The 22,822-nt window shown below is 41.2% G+C and overlaps 1 protein-coding gene across 7 annotated transcripts in view; it reads left to right on the top strand.

Annotated features, from left to right (window-relative positions):
* The window catches only part of agrn (agrin), a 259,292-nt gene that overhangs the window by 51,616 nt on the left and 184,854 nt on the right, over positions 1-22,822 (top strand). For 6 of the 7 annotated variants that reach the window (XM_063465483.1, XM_063465481.1, XM_063465479.1 and 3 more), the window contains exon 3: positions 13,576-13,596. The exons of the other annotated variant lie outside the window; for it this stretch is intronic. In XM_063465483.1, coding sequence (XP_063321553.1) covers positions 13,576-13,596 — 21 coding nt within the window. The remainder of the gene's footprint in view (positions 1-13,575; positions 13,597-22,822) is intronic. 7 annotated transcript variants of the gene reach the window in all.

Below are 22,822 nucleotides of genomic sequence, written 5' to 3'. Positions count from 1 at the left end.
TAGGCCATAAATTTGAGCTAAAAAGTTATATTTGAGGTTACCTTGCTGATCTGTTTTTATTATCATTTCCATATTAGACTCTAGTAGTACACTAAAAATCCATAAAACCCTTCTTTGGCCCTTAGTCTTGATACCTTGGTAACATACAGTTCAATGACACTAAATAGTACTGCAACATGAATGTCAAACCGTAGGTGTTTATTGGCTCTGATATCTTTGAACATTTATTTTTTTCTGCAGAAAGTTAATACTTTAAGCTTCCCCATAAAATACTCTCTGATACACCAAATGACTCTTAATAAAATCTCTGTACCACAAAGTTTTACAGTCTTGCAACATATTTTTCTCTCAGTGCCTGCCATTACTGTCAGCACATAGTTAATGTTCAGTTGTTGAGACCTTGGTTGTGCTGAAATACTTAGTGGTTGTGGCGTGACATCTTGGAAAGAGACACCATGTTTTTAGGTGGATGTCAAAGGTTTAAATCATCTTGTCAGCATTCATACATCACGCTGAGATGTCCTTGAGGAGGACACCCATCCTCCATGACCAGGTACTGATCTTAAACCTTTCTTAATAGCTTCAAGAAAAGAAATCTCCGAGAACTACACAACAGTTATGCAGTATATTGTCAGTCGTTGTCTTTGTCGTTGCGGCTCCTTTTACGTGCTGGCTGCTCCTCACTGCAGCCTGTCTGTTTCACTTTTCGTAGATAGATGGATTGTAATTTCTGCACTGTCCCCCCCTGTGGATGCTTAGAATGTAACCTAATCCCTCAACTCACAAAAATGGCTTAACCAGATGGCTTTGGCGGAGCTATCCTGCCCTGAATTCCAATTCTAATTCTCAAAGTCTGACAGCTCCCATTTCACTTTGCTTTATGGCTGCTCTTGACTCAGAGACTTGATCATAATAGAGAACCTAAACATTCTACTAACTACAGCTCTACACAAACACCAGCAGTGGTTACAATAGTCCTGCTGTCTTGTTCTTTATTGTGGCCTATCTATAAAAAAGATCTCACCTTGTGAAAGATGGTGTCTGGAGCGAGGGGTGTGTGTGTGTGTGTGTGTGTGTGTGTGTGTGTGTGTGTGTGTGTGTGTGTGTGTGTGTGTGTGTGTGTGTGTGAATTTGGAGCCCTGGCTCTGTTTTCCTCATTCACTGTTTTTGTCCTGCCGGGTTACATCATACTGGAAGAGAAGAAACACAAGAAAGCAGATACACACAGTCAAATTTCCATGTGATCCTTGTCACGCTCACCATGCCGTTATGTGCGCGTTTTTATTCACGTGTGTGTGTGTGTAGAGAAAGGCCCTAGCAGCATCTCTTGGTCTCCCTGTGGGAACATAGGTGCCCATTGTTGGGTGCTCAGAGTGGCGGGCAGATGGGGGTGGTTGCTGACGTAAAACTGGAAGGAAGCCCAAAAATACTGGGGCAAGGGGGCTCCCCAGCCAGTGTGTGTGTGTCTCTGTGTTTGGAGATTTGCGGGGTAATACCCTCACCCAATTTATGTACACACAAACACAGACACACTCAATACCATCCTCCCACATCCCTCCACTACCTTCTGCTGTCCCTAACTGAATTATCTGTGTGTTTGAAACAAAGCCCTCATTCCCAGGCCACAGCAAGCTGATCAGAGCCAATGACTGAACTGAGGTGAGGGATTATGGGGAATGAAGTCAGTGGTGCAGCCTACTTGTGCGCTAATGCTGTCACAAAAGGCTACAGGTGTGTTTTTTATGTTGAGGCATTTCTTTCAGAAGCTACATATATCACATGAAAAAGAAACCGTCATTCGGGACTTATACAGGACGAGAAGATTCAGGACCACAGTTTTCACTTTGAAGAGGGACATTTGGGAGCAATTCTGTCTCTGTCTCTCATCTTTCAAGCAGCTGGAAGAGCCAAAAGAAACAAGTGAATTTCTGCTATATCTGGACCATCTGCTGCTTACTGTTAAAAGTTGGGAAGCTAATAGATGTTAAATAAGGCTGCGGTTTGTCTGTAGGCCTAAAAAACACTGCGGCGTGAGGCCAGCCATGGATTTTGACTGTGTCCCAACATTGGTTTTTAAAGATCCAGCTAGTGCTGAATCAATGCTGATTCTGTGATGTAGTATTTGAAGATGTTGCAAATTGGTGGATGGATCCAGTAGATCTGAAAAAATTCAGTTGTACGGAGTTGTTGTCATAATAAAAAACACACAAAAAGGATAAGAATTTGAGGCACAGAAGAGTAGGACTCGACATTCACTGCAACACATGCTTTATCGCTAACAAAAACAGTTTGATAGCCACTTTGTTTTCTTCTTTTGAGGCTTTATTTGGGTCAGAAGAAACTTCCCTTGAGAGATAATGTTCAGGAATGTAGTGGGAAAGCAAAGCCGCGTTTTATCTTTTATCTTTGGACTCTTGTAAGATGTCATAAATGCAATCCCGTCTTTTCCAGTCGTTAACTGATGGAGCTTACACAAATGTAGGGCATTAAATGGAAGAAAAGTGCTTGGGTCAAGCAGTATTTGAGAGTGATTTATAATTGCAGTGATTCTTTAAGCAAAACTTCAAACTTCCACTGCAGGATTATTGTGCTTATCTGTTCAGTGTCATTACAGTTTAAGTATGGTTTACTTCAGAGTTATCAGATAAAAGAAGACATCTGAGGATGCAGGTCCAGGTAGTAACAAGCTACGTGTTTTTAAAAAAATACTTCACATTAAGAAGAAACACAGTTAATTTACTGAGAGAATATTGATTGATCATTGGACAGTGGAAGTTAGTGAATGGATCAAAACAGATAATGGACACATTATCCACTGATGAAAATAATGGTCATTTGACCTGCAGGTATTAGGAGAATTATCCAAAGACCAGCTAAAATCTTATCAAGCGCAGAGCCTTGAGTTCGCCCTCATATAAATGGTGTACAGGTTGTCAGTCCCAGTGGATCTGTCCAGCTAGATCAAACGGTTCCTGCCTGCACACCTGCTCCACCACTTGATAACCCCCCCCCCCCCCCCCCCCAAACACACACACACCACCAGACCACCACGCAAACACATGCACATATGCACGTACCTACATGAATACTCTCACACGCCGTCCTCTTTCTAACCCTCAGGCATGGCTGTTAAACACCGCATCAGGAGCTCAGTATATGAGGCGGCATATTGATTACAGCATTTAATTAGTGGTTCGTGACATGACTATTCTGTGACGCTATTAAATCCACCCAGAGCCAATTAGGCTGATTATACATCCCTCTCCTTGTCCATTATACAAGAGGCTGGCCATGTTTGCTAATAGAGTGTTTGCAGTCCTAAATCCCAGCACAGAGAGAGAGCGCTTCATTTTATGAGCTATGGGTTCCTTTGGATGAAAATAAAATATAATTTGATTTTTCAAGGCATAAAATGAGTTTCAGGCAGTTGAAAGGCTTTCTTTGGTGAGAGAAAATGTGGGAAAAGTGAACCGTACTGGAGATAACAGTGTTATTAAACTGTCTTAAAGACTTTTATTTTTTGTTGTATTTGCATTAATTCATTTGAAATTAATTTAAATCAATTACAGCTTAATTCTAGTTCGGCTTCATGCATATTAAAGGAAGCTTATTTATACTCCTTCTTCAATATGTTCAGGAGATTCTAAAGAGCCAGCTGCATCTTAAACTACAGGGATCAAAATGTTCATAAAACTTAGAACTGTTTTTCTGAACTGTGGCTTAATTTTGACACATAATTTTCCCATTTATCTGAAGAAGTTTTAGAAAAATGGAACTATAAACTAACAGCAATTCTTACCCACAAAGTTTGTGCCATGATCAATTTAAATTCACATTTGGTACAGAGTGTGTTGATCATGAAACACCAGACATCCAGTTAGCAAAACTACTTTCATCTCAGTGCCTTCATCAGCAGATGGCGTTGATTTGACCTGACGCGTTCCCAGTTTTTGGCCAGTATTCATAAAGATAAGTGTTTTTTCCAATGTGCTTTCAGGCTCATGTCCAGTTTCAGTGATGCTGCTTATCATTAATCTGCTTATGAAAAACTGTTAGCAGTCCATCTATCCATTTTCTTAACTGCTTATCCCAGCCTATCCCAGCTGCCTTGCTATCATAGAGCCAGAGGGGTACACCCTAGACAGGCTGCCAGTGTTTCTCAGGGCTAATGCAGAGAGAGGGGCAATCACTGATGCTCACATTCACACCTACGGACAGTTTAGAATCTCCAGTTAACCGAACAAGCGTGTCTTTGGACTGTGAGAGGAAGCCAGAGTGCCAGGAGGAAACCCACGCAGGCACAGGGAGTGCACCACGCAGAAGGACTACAGCTGGCCATCAGGTTCAAACCCAGAACCCTCTTTCTGTGATGTACCACCTGAAAATTCTTTAAAGATATAAAAATATATCTCTAAAGAATTTTCAATATTGCTTAAGCTTGACGTGAGTTATGGCACCTTTGAAAAAATGATGAGATATAAACCTAAATCTAAACTTAACCTTTTCCTGTGAAGAAGAAAAACCTTTTCAGAAGGTAAAAATCAAATTTTTCACATAATGGTTGGGTTAGGAGTGTGTAGATCCCACAGGATTAATGGTGACATTACTCACTAATGAATGCAAACTAATGGACGTGTGAAAAACCATTCGTAACCCACTGCTGCCTTCAGCTTGTCTGTTGGCATTTAACATTTGTTTACTGATACTTGTCAGAGCAGAGGAAATAAAGTCACAATTAATTCGTTGAGCTCAGCGTCAAGCAACCAAAAGTTCGTTCGGTTCCAATCGTCACTCATAAATGTCATATGTTTTGTGCGTAACATGACCTCTGCAGTCATATTTGGAGTTATTGCTCATGTGGATTGGTGCAGTTTTCATCACTGATGAGAATCAGGCCTGTGCAGGGACTGGCTTGCTCTAAGCCGTGCTCAGAGTGGTTTGAATGACACAGTTTCCTTCTTATGGTACTCTGGTAGTAGTTCACACTGCTGGTTTTGATGGAAGAATCAAGTCCACTGGTATAAAATCAAACAACTTAACAATGTGAAAGACAAACTGCTACTTGAGAAAATTTCCTTTTTTTTTCTTCTGTAAATTGGGATTTGTTGACTCTCCTGCACCCACTGTCCATGCCCTTTATTTTAGATGATATTGCTCAACCAATGTCACCGAAGCATTATGGGAAAGGTCTGTAGAATCAGCAAAGTCTTGCCTTTGTGGCCGATACATGTAATGACCTCTTCTTCAAGGTGGCTATAAAGAGATTAGTGACATTGACAGCGCCCCTGACCTTAACCTTGTGTTCAGATTTTAAAAATTATTATTAAAAGAGAAATGTCATGGGTCTTTTTACATTCATCCCCCTATTAGGTTTGATTTTCAGCAGTCCAAATATTTCGTGATGATGGTGTATCAACTCTGTAAGCAGTGGAATTGGCTCTTCCTTTAATTTCTGTTCTTTGTGGACTTATGATTAGATAGAAACTTTTTGAGTAAGAGGAAGGGGAAGAGAAAGGTACAGATGAGCTTGCTTTGTGCATTTGTATGCTGTGCAGGGTGGATCAGGAGCTTACCTTAGCCAGCCAACACTCACAGGAAGGTTTCTCATCAGCTCACATTGTCAGCTGGAACACTTAAGACGATTGCCTCCCCGGTGACCTGAAATGTGTGGGAGGTTGAGATGAAAGGATGTGGAGAGCAGGAGGAAGGGAGGAAACAGGTAATAGTATGGGGGAGGGGGTAGACTGGGATGAGGAAGAGGTAGAGATACGGGACACGGTACTGATGTCACAATTGTGATATCTCTATTTCTTTCAACTTTTCTCAGAATTTTTTTTAAGTACATCACGGTGACTTTTACTCAGATGGACCTGTTAAAGAATTGTAACCTGAATTTAAACCTGAGTGCAAAAGCACTTAGTAGTTAGAGTCCCATTTTAACAGGAGCTTGAACGTATCTGTGGACGTGCGCAGGCTTCTCTATTGTTCCGTCTATGAATGCCATCCTCAGGTGTCTCTTTATGTTCGTCCATGTATTACCAGGATGGAATTACACTGAGCTGGGCTGCTTAATGAAGTCTCTTTCATTTTGCGAAGGGACAAAGGTGGATGCACTTCATTAACCTCTTATCTATGTACAATACTCACACACACATACAAGAAGAGCAGAAAAGATGCAGGCTACACTGGGGGCGGAAGTCACTAAAGCTCATGGCAGGCGAATGAAGATGGATGGCAACCTTTTCACTGACTACTTTATCTCGGCCCACACAAGACAAAAACGACCGCTTTGTCCACATCCCATTCTGTTTCTTTCACAGGAGAATAGCGAGTCCAATGACTGAAGACCTTGACTTTTATGGATTTTACTGACAAGTCGGCTGGGCCTCAGTTAAAGGCGCAGTACTTTCATTAAAAGTACAAACAATAACTGCTATTAAATGTTACGTTAGCACAATTCCATCAACCATCAAGTGCTCCGCATTCATGCTCGGACAACATTTTCAGCTTAATAACAACTTTTTAAGGCTGTTAGTTTAGTTATTTAAAAAGCCAACATCCAATAGCCAGTGGATTTTTAAAAAATTTCATACACACGAAACCCAAACAGATTTTCGTAACTTTTGATACTCGTAGTTTTTTATTTACTTTGCCCGACTCTGCTCGGATCAGGTGGCCATTGTGTTTGTGGAATTCCAAACCATGTGGTGCCACCAGGGATGTTACCAGATACCCTCTGGTGGACAAACTATGCAACTTCAACACTTGTAACATAGTTGAAGGGTGTTTCTTAGGCTTTTTTGAAATACATTTGTAAGCTCCAGCTGCAATTTCAACGTATGTAGACTGCAATGTCTCAAAACAAATAAGTCTTTAACTACACAGGATTGATTTTTGCAAAAAGAAAAGAAAAAGCGAAATAATCTCTCCTCTATTGTTATGTATTGTTTGAGGGAACATAACTTGAGTAATTTAATTGAAATCCTAAAAAACATTGCTGTTGTATATTTCTCTTCATCATGTAGCTTTTCTTCAAAGTCTCAGTTTGGCAGAGCTAGATTTATATAGTCGGCAAAGCTGGAATCCACTTTTGCATATGTCAAAACACTGATAAAGTAGAAAGATTGTAAATTAACTTGCATATTTAACACAAACTCTGCACTTTCAGCCATGACAGGAGGTGCACAGGAGATCTAACTATAGACTTGCAGTTTAGTAGATTAAATGTCTGCCTGAGGTACTTGTTTTCGCTTCATTTTAGGTGTAATTTGGAGTGGTGAATAACTTAATGTTAACCAAATCTTAACTAATAAAAGACTCCCTACTCCTTGTAGAGGAGTGTCTTCAGTTTTTGGACAGCCTCTCCTGCCCAAGTTTTTTTTATAATGGAGATTTTCTCTTTAAATACACTAGGCTGATCCGTAATTAACCAATATCCCGGTCTTGCAAGTCCTCTCTGCCAGTGGGTTTACATGAAGCTAATTATGATATCTCTCATCTGTTGAGTGCCTGTACCCGTCAGCATTCAAGGACATAACACTCCTTAATTACTGTCCTGTGCACGTCTTCTGCCTGCTGGCTAATCAGTTCAGCCTGTGTTCATCTCATCTCATCATCAGTTCAGATGTCTCCTGTCTCAAGAATTGGATCAGACTTTTTTTTGCCTGATTTCAACCAAATGTTCTTGTCCTCTGTTAATGTGTGTTTTTGATAATTGCACCCCTGTAGAGCGTCCTGAGTGGATTGTAGGATAGCTGATGGTCCCTGCCTTCCTCTCATTTCACCCACACTCTCATTTGTGGTGCTGTCTCATTCCACGAATCTCCTGCTCTGCGGATGAATTTAGTAGCTTTTTAACTGGCCAAATTAAAAGCCTTTTCCTTTAACATTGAGAGCTTTAGAAGCCATTAATGGATCAGGGGGAAAGGCTATGTTTCTGACTGAGGGAGGGGTGTATTTAAAGGGAAGTGGCGGTGATTGATAGGACACCTTATACTGAAGTGAGGCCAGGGCTGAAAATTCAGTGATGTCATTGGCTGTGACAGGACGCAAGGTTGGACTTGCTGCTTTATTGATCGCTCTGTTAATTTTCATTTCCCTGCACTTTTTTGACCTTGATAAGACAGACGTTACCTGCACTGGTGTCCAGTTTCATACCTCTCTGCCTATGCAGGGAGAAAAATTACTGGAATTTAACCCATGCACAGACTAAGGAGAGGCACTGGTACAGAAGCATTAGGTGGGAAAGGTCAGGCCAGTTGTCAAATATGCTTTGGCAGTCATTATTATACCTGTCTGAGTTGTGAACTCCTCTACTGACATATTGAGTTTTTTGTGAAATAAGTGTCCATAAGTCACCAGTGTCGGTGAATCAGGAATATACAGTATAAAAAGTGTGAATTGGTTGGATAGACCCATTTAGTTTCACACGTTCAGCCTCCTCCAGCTGTGTTTCAGTACAGCTGAGCTCACTTCAGTTGTTCTCATTTACTTATTATTTATGTTTGTTTGCAGCTGAAGGTATAAGCCAGTAATTTGGTGGTGTCTCATAAAGGCTAGCTGTTTACCGATGCTCTCAGTAAATTAGGGTTTATAAGTTTCGGTTTTAGCTTTAGCCTTCGGTGAACATAAGGCTGCATCTTGAAGTCGTACAGTGCAAACGTTTAAGCAAAGGCGGTCATGTCTTGCTACAGCTGGAATGTCAGGAACGTTTGGGGGCTGTCAGGCCTAGATGTAAATGGACCACAGAGGAATAGTGCTGACACGGAGCATCCTAACATGGAGCACAGTGTTGGTAGGAGGATGGGAGTTGGATCCTCCTTTAACCAAAGATAACACTCTCTCCTTATAAGGAGCTGAATTAATGCTGTCTCCTGTTTTGAAACAAGACGAGTCCCAGAGATTGAAGCGTTTTGATTTCTCCAGAAAGTTTCTGTCAGGCATCTCCTAAAATCGCATAATCTGCACTTTTAAACGAATATTTCTGAAGACAGAGTATATGAAGCCCGTTGCATCTGCCAAGTCTGACAATGGAGATGTAACTGAACAAAACTGGCAAAATCCACCTGGTATAAATGTGTCAGTTTATTGTCTTTGTGGCTTTTTAGTCAGTCCTGGCTGTCTATCTTGATGTGTGGTTGTGGGTGTTTAATCTCTCCCCTCACACAAAATTAAATTAAGGCAGCCCGGGCCCACAGAGGAGCTGCGGATTTGCGTGGCGTGAAATTGCGCTATTGTGAAAAGATTCTGCTTGAGCAAAGGGAACCCCTCTTTGCATTTCTATCTTCCCTTATATATAATCACAGCGCTGCATATGCAAATGACTCGTTGCGAAATGTATGTGGCCGCTGTGCACAGGGAAAACAAGCCTACATGCTTGTTTCTCTCGTCCAACACGACTCCACTGCATTAACTAAGAGATACATCATTAAGAACTCTAAACGGTCTGGCGCGAGGGCAGTCGGAGATGGTAAAACTCACTTGACATCCCTTCCTAATTTCCCATCAGCTGAGATAAATCCGCCAGAGTGAAAATAACCAATGCAGTTCTTGCTTATTCTTCTGGCGAGCAGTTGTTTGGCAAAGTCTGCCAAGGCCACGTAAATTGGGGCGACATGAAGGATGGGCTGCACGAGGTAAACAAGTACCAAAGGGATCCTACCCTCCTTTTTTTCCCCTGCTCTCTTCCCCTCTGGCCCATTTCTCAGCCTCTATTTATTCAAGTGCTGAAGAAAAGGAGGGGACGGTGAAAGGGTTGTATACACCTCACAGCTGGAAACTGATAGGACTTTTTACACCCACAGTGTCCTGCGTGTGAGAAAGTGCAGTCGTTGGTCCAAGTCCCTTAGAAATCTCCCCCTTTTCCCAGTTCTCGGACCTTTTTGTGGCTGACCTAAAGGCTCTCTTGGGTCCAGATTCACATATGTTGTCTGCATCTCCAAAAACGGTCTTTTCGAATCAAGAATCTCAAAAGGCTCTTTTCATTCTCGCTCTCTGATGATGTCCACCACTAGTTTCCAGTTGAAGACGAAGAAGTAGAGTGCAAGAGTTTGAGGATTATCAGCATCTGGAAAGATGGTTAAGATCTTGGGTTTAATACAAACATACCAGTTCATAGTTAGAGTTTGTATTTTCCCATTTCCCGCTTTTTGACCAATGTGAAAACGGAGGGAGGTATGTGATAGGGTACAAAAGAGCAAGAAAGGAGGAGGGAGGGATGACACATTTTTCTTCCTGTCTGTAAATTCCTTCCTGTTTGGGGGAGTGGGAGGGTGGTCTTCTTGAGAATGGACAGTATTCTTGGTGGTGGAGGGTGGAGCGGATCTCAGCTGAGTACCAAATACTCACTTCCCTCATGACAAATACACAAATGTTGACACAGGCCTTCCTGTGTATTCACTAGTGTAATTTACAGCATTAAGAGAAAAACACTATTATAGCATAAGATGTGTGACATGTTCTTTCACTGGGAAAACTATGCAGTTTATTCATAAAGCAGGATTTATATACACATGCTGATTTAATGCGCCATTAAAATGGGATGAAACAGGCAAAAGCAAATCAGTTTAAAGTTAAAAAAATTCAAAAGTTAAACAACAGACAGCAGAATCTAAAATAATATACATGAAATCAAAGAATAAAATACATGGGTGAAAAATAAATCTTACTGACAGAGTGATAATAATGCGTTTAAAAGCATTTAGTTAAGTTTTTAGTCTGTTTAAAAAAACAAAACAAAAAACAAAGCATTTATAAGACTACCGAGCGGTTGGTTCCAGCATTGTGCTGCGTAATGACTAAAAGCAGCTTCTTCTTGTTTTCAATTTTGCCCTGAGCACCACCGGCAGTCCTCTCCTCATTGGTGTAAAGGTATCCCCGGGTTTATAAATAAATAATATGGCTTTAAAATCAATTCTGTGGCATATTGCAACCAGGAGAAACTGAAGAACTTGGGCGATGTGGGCTTTTGGTTGTTTGTCTCAAGTCTTGCAGCTGAATTTTTAAAAAGTTGCAAGTACGTGATGTTTTTTTATAGGTAAGTTGCAATGATAAGTTTTACTTTTATAACCTCAATCAGGATTTTTTTTAAGTATATTTATTCGTCTGTAGGCATGAAAAAAAGATTTTTGAACTTCATTTTTTTAAACATGTACTTTTCAAAGAGTTTTTTACACTTACACTTGGACAACTGATGTGTATGGAGTGACACATCAGTGTCCAATGTAGTGCAAGTATACCATCAACACTGACACAAATACAAGAAAACAGCCTTTGAATAGCTGTCCACTGTAGTGACCACTATGCGTGAAAGGGTTAAAAACAAACTTCACTGTAATCTTGTTTAAAACCTTCAGATAGTTAAACTGTCGCTCTTTTAAGATGCTCAGTTTACATAGGAAGGAGATTTTCCTCAATGTTAGTGTTTCCTTAAATCACGTGGACGGGGAATAAGAAAGGAAAACAGAAAATTATCCGAATCCATATCCAGGCACTGTCTCTGTAATTTTAACAAGTGGCAAAATGCCTGATATTCATTTTATATTAAAAGCAAAAGATCTATAAATGTAAAATACTTGGAGATATTTAATAGAAGATTCAGATTCAGATGTTTAAGTTAAAAGAGATCGCTGTCTCTTCTCATTAATATGGAACAGGTTTTCTTTCCGTGTGTGAGAGCTCAGTTCGAAGTGCCACTGACAGGCAATGTCTGTTAGTGTAGTGTGAATGTGGGTGGCAGCATGCAAAAAGCCCTTCAAAAGTCCAGCAGATCCATCTGCTGTGTTTCATGCACCCACCGAGACACTGCATCCACCACCTCTTACCTCTTCTGCCTAAATAAGTCTGTCATCCTGTTTACCCTTCATTTCAGTGTTTTTAGCTTGGAACAGATCATGTCTTTTAAATAAACACTCGCTGAGCTGTTGTGGTAAGTCAGAGGGCAACCGGGAGTGTTAAGAGTTAAATGAAAAACAAGAAAGGGAAAAAAAAAGAAAGAAACGGAATAATGGGGACTTTGTTCATTTCTGACCTTGGGTGGTACCAATGAGCATTTTTGTGTGTGTATTCATGCGTGCTAATTTCAGCACCAGGCACTAAAAATGCAGCATACTGCTATTCTTATTTGATCGTCCATGCATATGTGTGTGTGTTCAAGGAAGTCCAGTGACTGGCAGTATCCCTGCCTCTCCCCCTTTGAATCTCCCTGACGTGAATCACTTAGTAACAACACACTTTGAGCTAAATGAACTCCCTCTCTCACTCGCCCTTAATCACATTAGCCTAAGTGATATGGGAATGCCAGGCCAGACACACACTCCCCCACTTCTTCTCTGTCTTTCAACCCAAATAAATAGCCACTCCTCCAAAGCTTTAAGTTGTCCTAAGCTCCATCTTTGGATAATAGACCGTTTGCTCCCACAAAGACCCCAGTTTGGAATAATGAGGATCAAGACAAGAGTAGAGAAAGTAGGATAAGAGAAATGCAAGAGGGCGGAACAGAGGAGGAGAGCCGGCACTTTCCTAATACCAGCCCCAGGACAAAACCCATCAAAACACCTGTTTTGTCTGCAGAATAACTGCTACATTTTTTGTTGTTGTTGTAGCTGCGCGCTATTGGGTTCATCGTTAAATAACCTTCAGTGAAATAGCCTCGTTGCCTGATTGGTAGCTTGGATGGTGGCCGCTTTAGCCACCATGCAGTGAGTGTCCAATCACAAAGAGTGTTTCAAATACTGCAACAGGGACAGCTGCCTAACATTTAAAAGTTAAATTCTCACTTTATATTTTGATAATTGTCTAAAAATGTGGTGACACTGCAAAATGCGCAACGCAGGCTTGGTGCAAAGGTCATGACCCACAAACAGGGGCATTTTGTCTGTGTTTCCTGGAAGAGAACATAATTTGATCTGATGCCAACGTATAGCTCAGACATGGACAGAATATCTCCATGAGTGCCTGGCTAGTAATCGATGGAGGGAGCTGTGGTTTCTGTGCTATTCCCCAGTCAGTCGCTCCCTCTTCCAGCCTTGCTCAGCCCATCTTTTATGCATGAGCCTCTCATAGACCTTGTCAACATTGCTCCTCCTCAATCTGCATCAGCTGGGCAAACAGCAGATTGACATTTGTGTGTGAACCCATGTGTGCAAGATAGAGGAGATGAGTAAAATGTATTATTTTGCATGTCTCTAGTGATTCGCTCATGAGTAAAGTGGGTTGTTGCAGGCATTCTGTTCTTGTGATTGTTGGACTTTGCTGACAGTGTAAGGGCCAAAGCTTTGTGCTGCTTATTCAAAGTACATGCAAGATTCGCATCATTCAATATATTGGAACTTTCTTGGCATCTGTTTCCACTAAGACTGATATGCATGTTTTGCCATAAACAGTGGGCATTACTTACTTATTACTCATCATCATTCTCATTCATCAGCTTCATGACACTAATCCACCTTAGGCTTATCCATGTAAAAAAAAAAAACCCACACACATACAAAAAAGCATGGACTTTATGCTTGGCTTGCAATCTAATCACTCACTGCTTTTTTCCTCCTTCTTTTCTCCCTCTTTTGCATACTGAAGCTCACAAATATATTGTTGCAGGTAAGTAGATGCTTATCTATGGCTTCTTTGCTCCCAGCTGAATTATTTTCATATGTCCTTTGGAGAAAAGCAGTAAAAGGACAGTACCATTAAAGTGCAACCTTAGGAATTCAGAGTGTTTAGGGTCTTTGTCACTGAGGAAAAAACAGGCTGGCAATGATAACTTTTATCAGTCAGAGGCATGAATGGTAAAGTAACTTGTATCCTATTTAATATGACAAGGATTATCCCGTCCCCTATCCCATTCTTTATTATCACTGTAAGAATGTAAGCTGTGCATACATTCTTACAGGGACCAGGGTGCTGTGACTGTGCTCACCTGTTGCATGGGTGAACAACATTTCTGCAATTTGCTATTCTGTACCTGGTAATTTTACTTACTGACAGATTTAAGGGACTCAGTCTTTCATTTCATGCATGTTATATGTTTGTAATTTGATGCGGTATAGGGCTGGTGTCGTAGATTGCTACTGTTGTGTCAAGCTGCGTATATAGATAGAAAAAGATGTAATGCCTGTGCTGTCTACACAGACAGGCCAGTCATTTTGGCTTGTCACTGCAGGAATATAGAGTGGAAGCTTAAAAATGTGCTTCAGGATGCAAGTAAAGCAGCCACTTACACTGCCTGTATAGACAACTGGACAGGTTAAAGCAAGCAGGGCAGTTAAATAGTCCTAATGTCTGGCAGCAACAGCATTACAACATCCAGTTGAAATTTCCACATGCATGGAAAAAAAATGCAGATGTCTGTGCATGAATATGGGTTAGCCTCGCTTGGGTAACCCTCAAGTGAGGCTTTAGACTTTCACAAAATTATATAGCAAGCACAAGGATAGGAGTGAGGTCAAAGGTCATCCATAGTGTGGTTATGAATGCTCTGGTGCTTGCAGCAGTCTGTGACCTGCTTAACACCAGTTTCCTTCGGGATCTCATTAACTGCTATACAAGCCAGCTCAAGAAAGCTGTTGCAAACAAGCACATGTGACAGCTGAGACTAAAACTTATATCGCCTACTCCCAAATGAGGTTGAACTACAGAGTTTTCACAGAAGCCAAAATTTGTCATTGCTGTTTCTATCCTGCTCTTCTCTTTGCCGTGACGCTTTTATAGTCTCATTAAACTCTGCTTGAGACAATAACATTATGGTGTGCGATACAGCACATGCCTCTTTGAACTATGTAAAATATAAATTAGCTGCAATCCAAAGACTGCATAGAAACAATGCAGGGATTCAGGGGCTTTTGGTTCTAATGGCAACATTCAAACTGGCCTAGTTGAACTAACCTGAATAAACAAATGCAGCAGAGTTTTTTAATCACTCTAAATATGGAGATCTTACACGCCTACTTCAGATTCCCAACTGATCCCACTGGGTTTCTGTGGGGCCCGTTGGGTTCTGACTACTACTACAGCATCTTTCTTCTGTTTTATTTCATTCTGTGTGCTTTGAATTGTTCATAGTGTGTCTTCTATGTCACGTTCTTTTATCTAATAATTTTTTTCTGCTTGATTTTAATTTGTTCAAAATTTAAATGAAGCAAAAGAACCTTGTCCATCATATGTTTTATTTTTCCTAACTTGTGTTACATTTGACCATTTACTGGACCTCAGTCTCATCTGCTTTGTTAGACAAAATGTTTTTCTTATTGCTTCATCACAGTGCTTGATAGCACATGAATAGCCCATTCAGCTGTGAACTGTGTGGGTTTTTATCACCGGCGGACCCTTATTATCTCCACACCAGCATTTTTCTCAAGCAGCCCTATTCATCAAGAAACAGGTATTTTTGCCCTTTTCACAAGTAGCACACCATTAACAACGAATGCGATCTGGAGAGTGCATCCTTTGTGGACCTTGCTATGAATCAAGCAGGTACCAATTTCCTTTCTTTGCCAAAGAGAGATTCGTTGTTCTTCTTCTTGTCCACTCTGGTGTTTCCTTTTATTCTGAGTCAGAGAGCCATTATCAGGCTTTTAATGTGACTTTCAGATGCAAGAGTGTGCAATTACCTGCTGTCTGATTTGGGAGGTCAGTCTGTGCAGTAATGAGATTTACAGGGTTAAGTCCTGTAGCTTGTGGCTCTTCAGGTTTTTGTCCCCTAGAGAATTGATGTCATTAGTTTTAAATGATAAGCTGCATGAGTAATAGCGTTCATTGTACAGGTGGGTAAGTGGCCACGAGATTCCTTCACTTCTGTATAGCTTTACCACTGTATTGTTTGCACAGACACAATCGATAGCTACCGGCGAGAGAACCTGTAGGTCTTCTTTTTGCCCTCTTTCATCAGGACCTTGGAGGTTTTCTAGCTTTGTTGAAAGGAAAGGGTTAGAAATAAATTACCACTGGGCTTAAAGAGTTGGAGATAGTTGCTTAAGGAGTAAAGTATTTTCTGAATAGTTAGAAAAACAGATGACCACCTGAGGACTTGTTAGATAGTCTGAGTGAGGAGGAACAAATTGTATGGCATCTGATATCCGATGTAGAGATAACATGTAGGTTAAATGGAAGATCTGCTCTGTTTTGAGTGAAAAACCCTTTTCCCAAACAGGTTAACTTTCAAAACTAACATTTTTCAAAGTTCATATTGTCCTTGTCATCATGGTCTGTTTATCACTGGGAATACCCCCCATCAAGGTCCTCTCATTCCTTATCTGGTTTTGCATCCTATCTTCCTTCTCTCCCTGAGGTCATAGGGAGCTCATTCTTGGATGGGAGGTATCCTTAAGTACCAGTCAAAAAGCCCTCCCTGAATTCAAGGCCATCCTGACCTTCTGTTTCAACTATTCCTTAGATATCCTCTTGAAATTGCACAGAAACTCAAGGACTAAACTAGTGACTTTTCATTGTTGATATGCGTATATCCATGAAATGCTTAATAAAAGTCTGAATGGAGTGTCCTGTTGTTTTGTTGTTATCATTATATCTCCCACAGTGAAGAACAGCCTCTTATGCAATGCTAGGGAAAGCCATCATTACTAAAGTGTTGTTTAGGTGCTGGTGTTTTGAAGCTAAATACATTATAACTGTGTTGTCTTCGCTGCTCTACAGTGGGCTGTTGTTTATGTAAAGTGCTGGAATGACTGTTGTTTAGCAGAATAGAGTCCTTTACTGTACCTTTGGTCAAAATCAGCCTTCGGCATGTGTTATTCAGTGCAGAACTTTGTCGTTTAAATAGGATTTTTCACACATCCCGGTTGTTAATGTGTTTGAATTGAATGCAGATTTGTTTCTTGAGCATGCTTTTAGTTTTAGATCATGTGGCGCTTGTCAGTGTTGTATGAAGGTAAAGTTGCACAGTCTTGAGTTTTGTGTGTAACAACATCTTTCATTCTGTCATTCAGGTCTTGGTAATTTAAACTCATAACAGACACCAATTACCACCAATGGTAAAAAGTAAACTGTTTACCATAGTTAATGGGCTGCTTCGAGAGTATCATCCTTCACATCCTTTGCATGATCTTTTAAGGGTGTTGTTCTCAAACAGACTTACATGTGGCCCTAAAAACATTACCCATTGATAGCAATGCTGTCCTCTAACTTTCAGAAGGCATGAACTTTTATCTTTGTCTGCTCTTGTAGTTTGTCCTAGTTCTCCAGGATTTATCTATGTCAGTATATTTCTAGTTTACTTTGTGCATGTGCTCTATCCATTTAAAGGTGTCTGGGCCTTTAGAGGTTTTCTCACCGGTATGCGCATGATTTTCTTTCCAAAAGAGTGTTTATTTCCATAGGAGTGTGGGCTCACACGAGTGTTTATTTCACTCAATCTGTGGCTGAGTGTTTGTTTCCAGCAGAAAGTAAGCTTTGCACAGAGAGCAGAAACTCTCAGCAGCATATGTTTGGTACCGTGAAGCAAGGCAAGGCTGACAACTCCCTGTCTCTCAACACTTTGGTAAATACCAACTGTGCGGTAACAACATGAAAGGCACTCTCGATGGTTACAGAAGTTTATTTTGTTTAGCTGCAATGATTTGGGTAATATGAAACAGTCGTGGTCACTCAGTTTAGGTCAGCTTAACAGGTTTGAAATATCTGGAAAAGCAGAATACAAATGCAAATCATCCATCATCTTATATTAGCTGATATGATAACAGTGCCGCATGTTTGCTTGTCCATATGTTTTTTCTATCTCTCAGTTACATTATGCAAAAACTACCGAGGCAAATATTAGAAAAATAGAGGAGCTTGTTAAGTTTTGGTGCAGGTGGATATCGCTTTCTTTAAAATTGCATACTGAAATAAATTATTTAAAATAGGTCACTAGGTCTGGATGATTGGACCAACCCATGTAAGGGTAATCTAATATGTGATGTCCACCTGTTTATTCATTTGAAGGGCTGCAAGCAAAGCTGGGCTACAGCTGATTGCTTCATTTAGGTTCTTCAGCTTGTTGAAGTGACCTGGTTTGAACCAAAATAACCCCTCATCTATAATCTTGTGGTCTTCTGATTGCATTCTCTTAAAATGTATGATTCTTAGCACTTCATATGATGTACAATGCATAACGTAGAATTCCATCAGTTTCAGTTCTTAGTCAGAGCTTTCGTGTCTCTGAGTAATGTGTGTGCTTCCTGATCGACAGCTGTGACACGACTTGTGTGTAAGCTTACTGTTGCCCAGGGGCATGTTTATTAAGATGCACGTTTCCTTTTTGGCAGCTTTGCTGTTACCCCTCAGTCAGAGTTTTCTTCTTCTTCTCCTTATTGGAGGAAATTTCTCTTTCTCTCTTCTTCTTCTCATTCATTCTCCACACACATGCACGGGCACACACCTTGTACAACTTAATCGACTTTGTTGGAACATGACCAAGAGTCCTTGAAATGATCCAATGCACTCTTTCCCCCGATGGGAATGAACACAATCCTCTGTGTTCGACCTCATCATCTCCTGCTAAAGCCAGATACAGGCAGCACCTCAGCTGTGTTTTCTCTCTTCTTCTCTGCAGTGATTTCTGGACCATATGTGTCGTCTTATCTTCATGGCTCTATTGAACTTTGTGTTATGACCAAGCTTGTTAGTCATAGTTATTCCCACACTGTGCATTATTAACCTCTGTCTGCTTCTGCTCGGACCTGCTGTAAATGCTGTAAACAAATGGCTCACAGGCGAATGTGAAGGTGTGTGGAACACTTTATGGAGCCCGTGCCAACCCTGCGGTTTGCGAGTCAGTAAATTGTTTTGGTGCTATCAACTGTTGTAGTGTTCTGCGGTTCTGCGTAAAGCAAAAACCGAGAACTTCCAGTAAATGGATTACATCTGAGTCTGACTTTGGCTTTCAGCTAGATAACTCATTTTACTATAGCATGACACTTGCCAAATGTAATGCTAATTTTAGTGTTACAATAAAAACTAGAAACGGAAGCAGGTATTTATAGAAATAACTTGCTAGAAGTATTTGTGTTTTAAATAATGATCATAGATGAGGACTTCACCCTGAGTGCACATATTGTGACAAACAGCATTAATCAGTTCAAAATGTGTGGTCTTTTATGGGAAATGGTTAGTACATCATTAGCACTTTGTTTAAAATGTCATGGATCTAATTTACAACACATGAAGTGTGTTGACATTTGAACATCATAGATTTATCAGCGTTTTAATTATGTGTTCATCAGTCTTACTGATATAGTAAATAAGATGTCATTCTACAGAGTGATATAATGTTTGTTCTTCCATCTGTCTGTGCGAGGTTTTGGGCACCGATAGTATGAAAGAACACAAAGGAGCTACTCCTTGAATCTGCTGCCATCTAATGGCTGCGTGCTGCACAGTACAACTGTTACCTGTTAAACCAGGGGTAGGGAACGTTGGTCCTCGAGAGCCGGTGTCCTGCAGGTTTTAGATGTGTCCTTGATCCAACACAGCTCATTTAAATGGCTAAATTAGCTCCTCAACATGTCTTGAAGTTCTCCAGAGGCCTGGTAATGAACTAATCATTTGATTCAGGTGTGTTGACCCAGGGTGAGATCTAAAACCTGCAGGACACCGGCTCTCGAGGACCAACGTTCCCTACCCCTGTGTTAAACTCTGCAGTACAGCAATCAGAGAAGATTGAATAGATGGGAGTTGGGGTTGAATGTCTCCTGTTATTATGTTGCTTGTTTGCTGTGGCTGTGGCTGTGGCTGTAATGGAGTTTGCATCTTTGATTTGCTTTTTCTCATGTAGGACACACAGTAATGAATTATAGTTCAGATCAGATCTACATGATTCTGTTGTTTAATCCCAATTTTTATAGTCCAAATTTTCTCCACTTAATGTGATTGTTTGCTAACCTGAACATTTCAACAAATGTGCGATTTCATCTAAGGAAGTAATACGTGTATGACTGAAACATGATACAAGAAGAAGTAGACGAAGATGAAAACGGCCACTGTGCCCTCATGGGTTTCCCAGCTGGGTCTGGATCTAACCTTTTTTCTGCAGTCTTTGTTATTGCTCTCAAGGAGCCCTTATGTGTCTGAACCCCCAGAGTGTCTATGAGCTCATCAGCTCTCTTTTGTAGAGATGCATTCAGTATGTGGGTCACTAAAGAGCACTTTTCTTGGATTAAAAAACCTGCCTTTCCTCCTCCAGCTTATACAAAACTCTGAATATGCTCACAGGGTCCCACAGTGACTTCCCCACAGATAAAGTGCTGCTTTCTTCTTCATTCTCACTGACACAAATATATGAAACTGTTTGCTCTTGCATTTCACCTTCTCATGCACTCCAGTGTTTTCTCGTGTTTGAGTCAAAAGTGGTGTTAAGCCTTTAAACTTCCAGCCTGAAGCTGCTTGGACAAGTAAGTACACTAGGGGGCACAAATGCTCCAACACTGAGTGTAGGGAGGTGGCTTTTCCAGTTGCTCACCTTTTCATTCCAAGAGTCTGGAGAGTCCAAACCCGAGCTCAGCCCGGAAGCTGTCTTCCTTCTTCTCTCTGGGGTCACACTCATCAGCGTTTTACATAACAGGGGTCAAGGCAGACGGAGGGCATTATCATTCAGATGCGTACTTTTCATATGAATAACAACTGCAGCTCAGGCAAAATGTGCTGTCACAGAGGTATTTTAGTTTAATGATTTTTTTAATAGTGCATCTGCTCTTTAGAAAGAAAAACACAGCCATGGGTGACAGGAATGAAGAATGAGAGAGGGAGGCCGTGAAAAGGATTTGAACTAGAAATATTATGGCCGCATCCTCAATGCCTCTGATCGTTAAAGGAAGAAAAGGGGGAGGGAAACTATGGGGGTGGGGGGGTTGTTCATGCACATTCATATTTAATTTATCATTTGAGCTGCTGTTGCATCAACCCATGTCATCCTACTGACTGAGTATCCAATGCAGCGTCAGCTTCATCAATGTGGTGCGCTTCTGGGGTTATTGTGTTGCCAGAAGAACTGATGCTGTTGTAACCCAGTAGGTCATGTGGGGTTAGAATATCTGGGTTATGGTAAAATAATCTCTTTTACCCATGATCGCACTTGCTGTATATGCAGAAGGCTGCAGTGAAGGGATAAGAGCGGGTGCGCATGCACGTGCCCAGGGGCATGCTAAGTAGGTAAATGTAAATTGGTAGGGGGTCCCATCTGATGTGTGTGTGTCTGCGTGTGTGTAGTCTACCCACACCCCACCCTGTCCATCTCCAGATTAAGAGGCCTCCACTGAGTCCCTGACCCAAAATTCTTACCTCCCCTGTCAAAACACACACACACCCTCACTACATTACCCCCTCCCAACACCACCTAATTTCCTCCTCAGGACAGACAGCCTCATGGGAGAGACACGGGGTGAGGGCTCCATTAGCGGCCCCGACCCCAACGTGTTGCAGTGGTGTTGCATTGAGGGATCTGCGCTTAAGAAAAATGGGAGTTAAAAGCGATAGTGTCATCTGTGGATTTAGATGGGGGAGGGCTTAAAGTGTTAGGGGCTGCTCTTAGTCCACATGGGGTAATAATGTGTTTCCACATGGAAGTGGATTTCAGCCAAAATCATCAGTTTAGTGAGGGAAATGTAATTTACATCTCATCCATTGTTGGATATCCTGACACATGAGTGTAAGACGTGAGATTGTGAAACATGCTGATACTGATTAGTTTTGTAACACGTTGTTGATACACTGGTATATTTGTTAGTGTTGCTTTGGCCCCCACATGACTGATAACATATTCTCGAATAAGCTCTAAGAGGTATTTTAAATTTAACCGAGACCCACATCCATATCTGTCCTAGCATATGTCCATCTGCCTTACGTCTGCCACTCCTCCGGCTTCCCATTGTTATCCCTTACTCACCATGGAGCCACTCTGGTGTCCCCAATAAACTTATCTGACCATCCATCCATCCATGCACAGACACTCTCCTTAGGCGTTCACCCACTGGGGGCTTTGTGTGAATCCAGGCCACACCCAGTGTAAAGGACCCAGTTTTGTCTTGTCTGTCCCAGCAGTGCTTTAGGCCACTCTATACAGCTAAACCTCCACAAACACCATTCAGCACCAAAACACGGTCCAACGCTCTGCGCACACTGTTTGCTGTGTGAGAGAGATGCGATGGATCTTTTTTGACATTCAAACAATAAGATGTGGCTACATTTAAAACTCAAGCAAGAAAAGAATCTGCCCCAAGTAACAGACTGTGTGTATGCTGGCGTGTGTGATGCCTTTAATCAGCCCAGTGGCACAGAACGTGCTTTTCTTCTCTTTTTCAAGACCAATTACCGTCATTGACAGTGATGAATTTTGATTTTGACACGTTGGCTTTCATGCAGCGCTGTCTCCCCACGCTGTAACAGCGAGGAGGCTTGTTTGTGACAGAGCCGGAGAAATAACAACGCAACATATGGAGCTTTATGATCGAACTGTAAGCATCCAAAATACTTTTACTTTAATGGAAAGCATGCCCCATCAAGTAGGGTGTGGGAGGCAGCATCTAAAAGCCATTAACGGCCAGGCTTCCACTGAATCCTTAATGACGACGTGTTGAAAATAATGTGTCCAGAACTGCACCAGTATTTGAAATGATTGTTGATCAAACGGTAAAAAAAAAAAAAAAAAAAGCAAACCGTGCCCTTTGGCTTTCTCTCTGTTTAAAAAAAAACAAGAAAAAAACGAAGCCGCACTTATTCGACAGACAGACTGTGCTGTCTGAACATTCCTGCCACCTGATTCTCTAACATCCTTTGGGGGTCATTTGGAAATGACTCATGAAATTTCAACTTCTCCAGTTTAATTTCCTCAAGTGTGTGC

This window comes from Pelmatolapia mariae, linkage group LG20 (assembly GCF_036321145.2).
Source record: "Pelmatolapia mariae isolate MD_Pm_ZW linkage group LG20, Pm_UMD_F_2, whole genome shotgun sequence".
Classification (NCBI taxonomy): Eukaryota; Metazoa; Chordata; class Actinopteri; order Cichliformes; family Cichlidae; genus Pelmatolapia; species Pelmatolapia mariae.
Note: the sequence above shows the minus strand (reverse complement) of the source record. Positions and strands in the feature narration are given on the sequence as shown.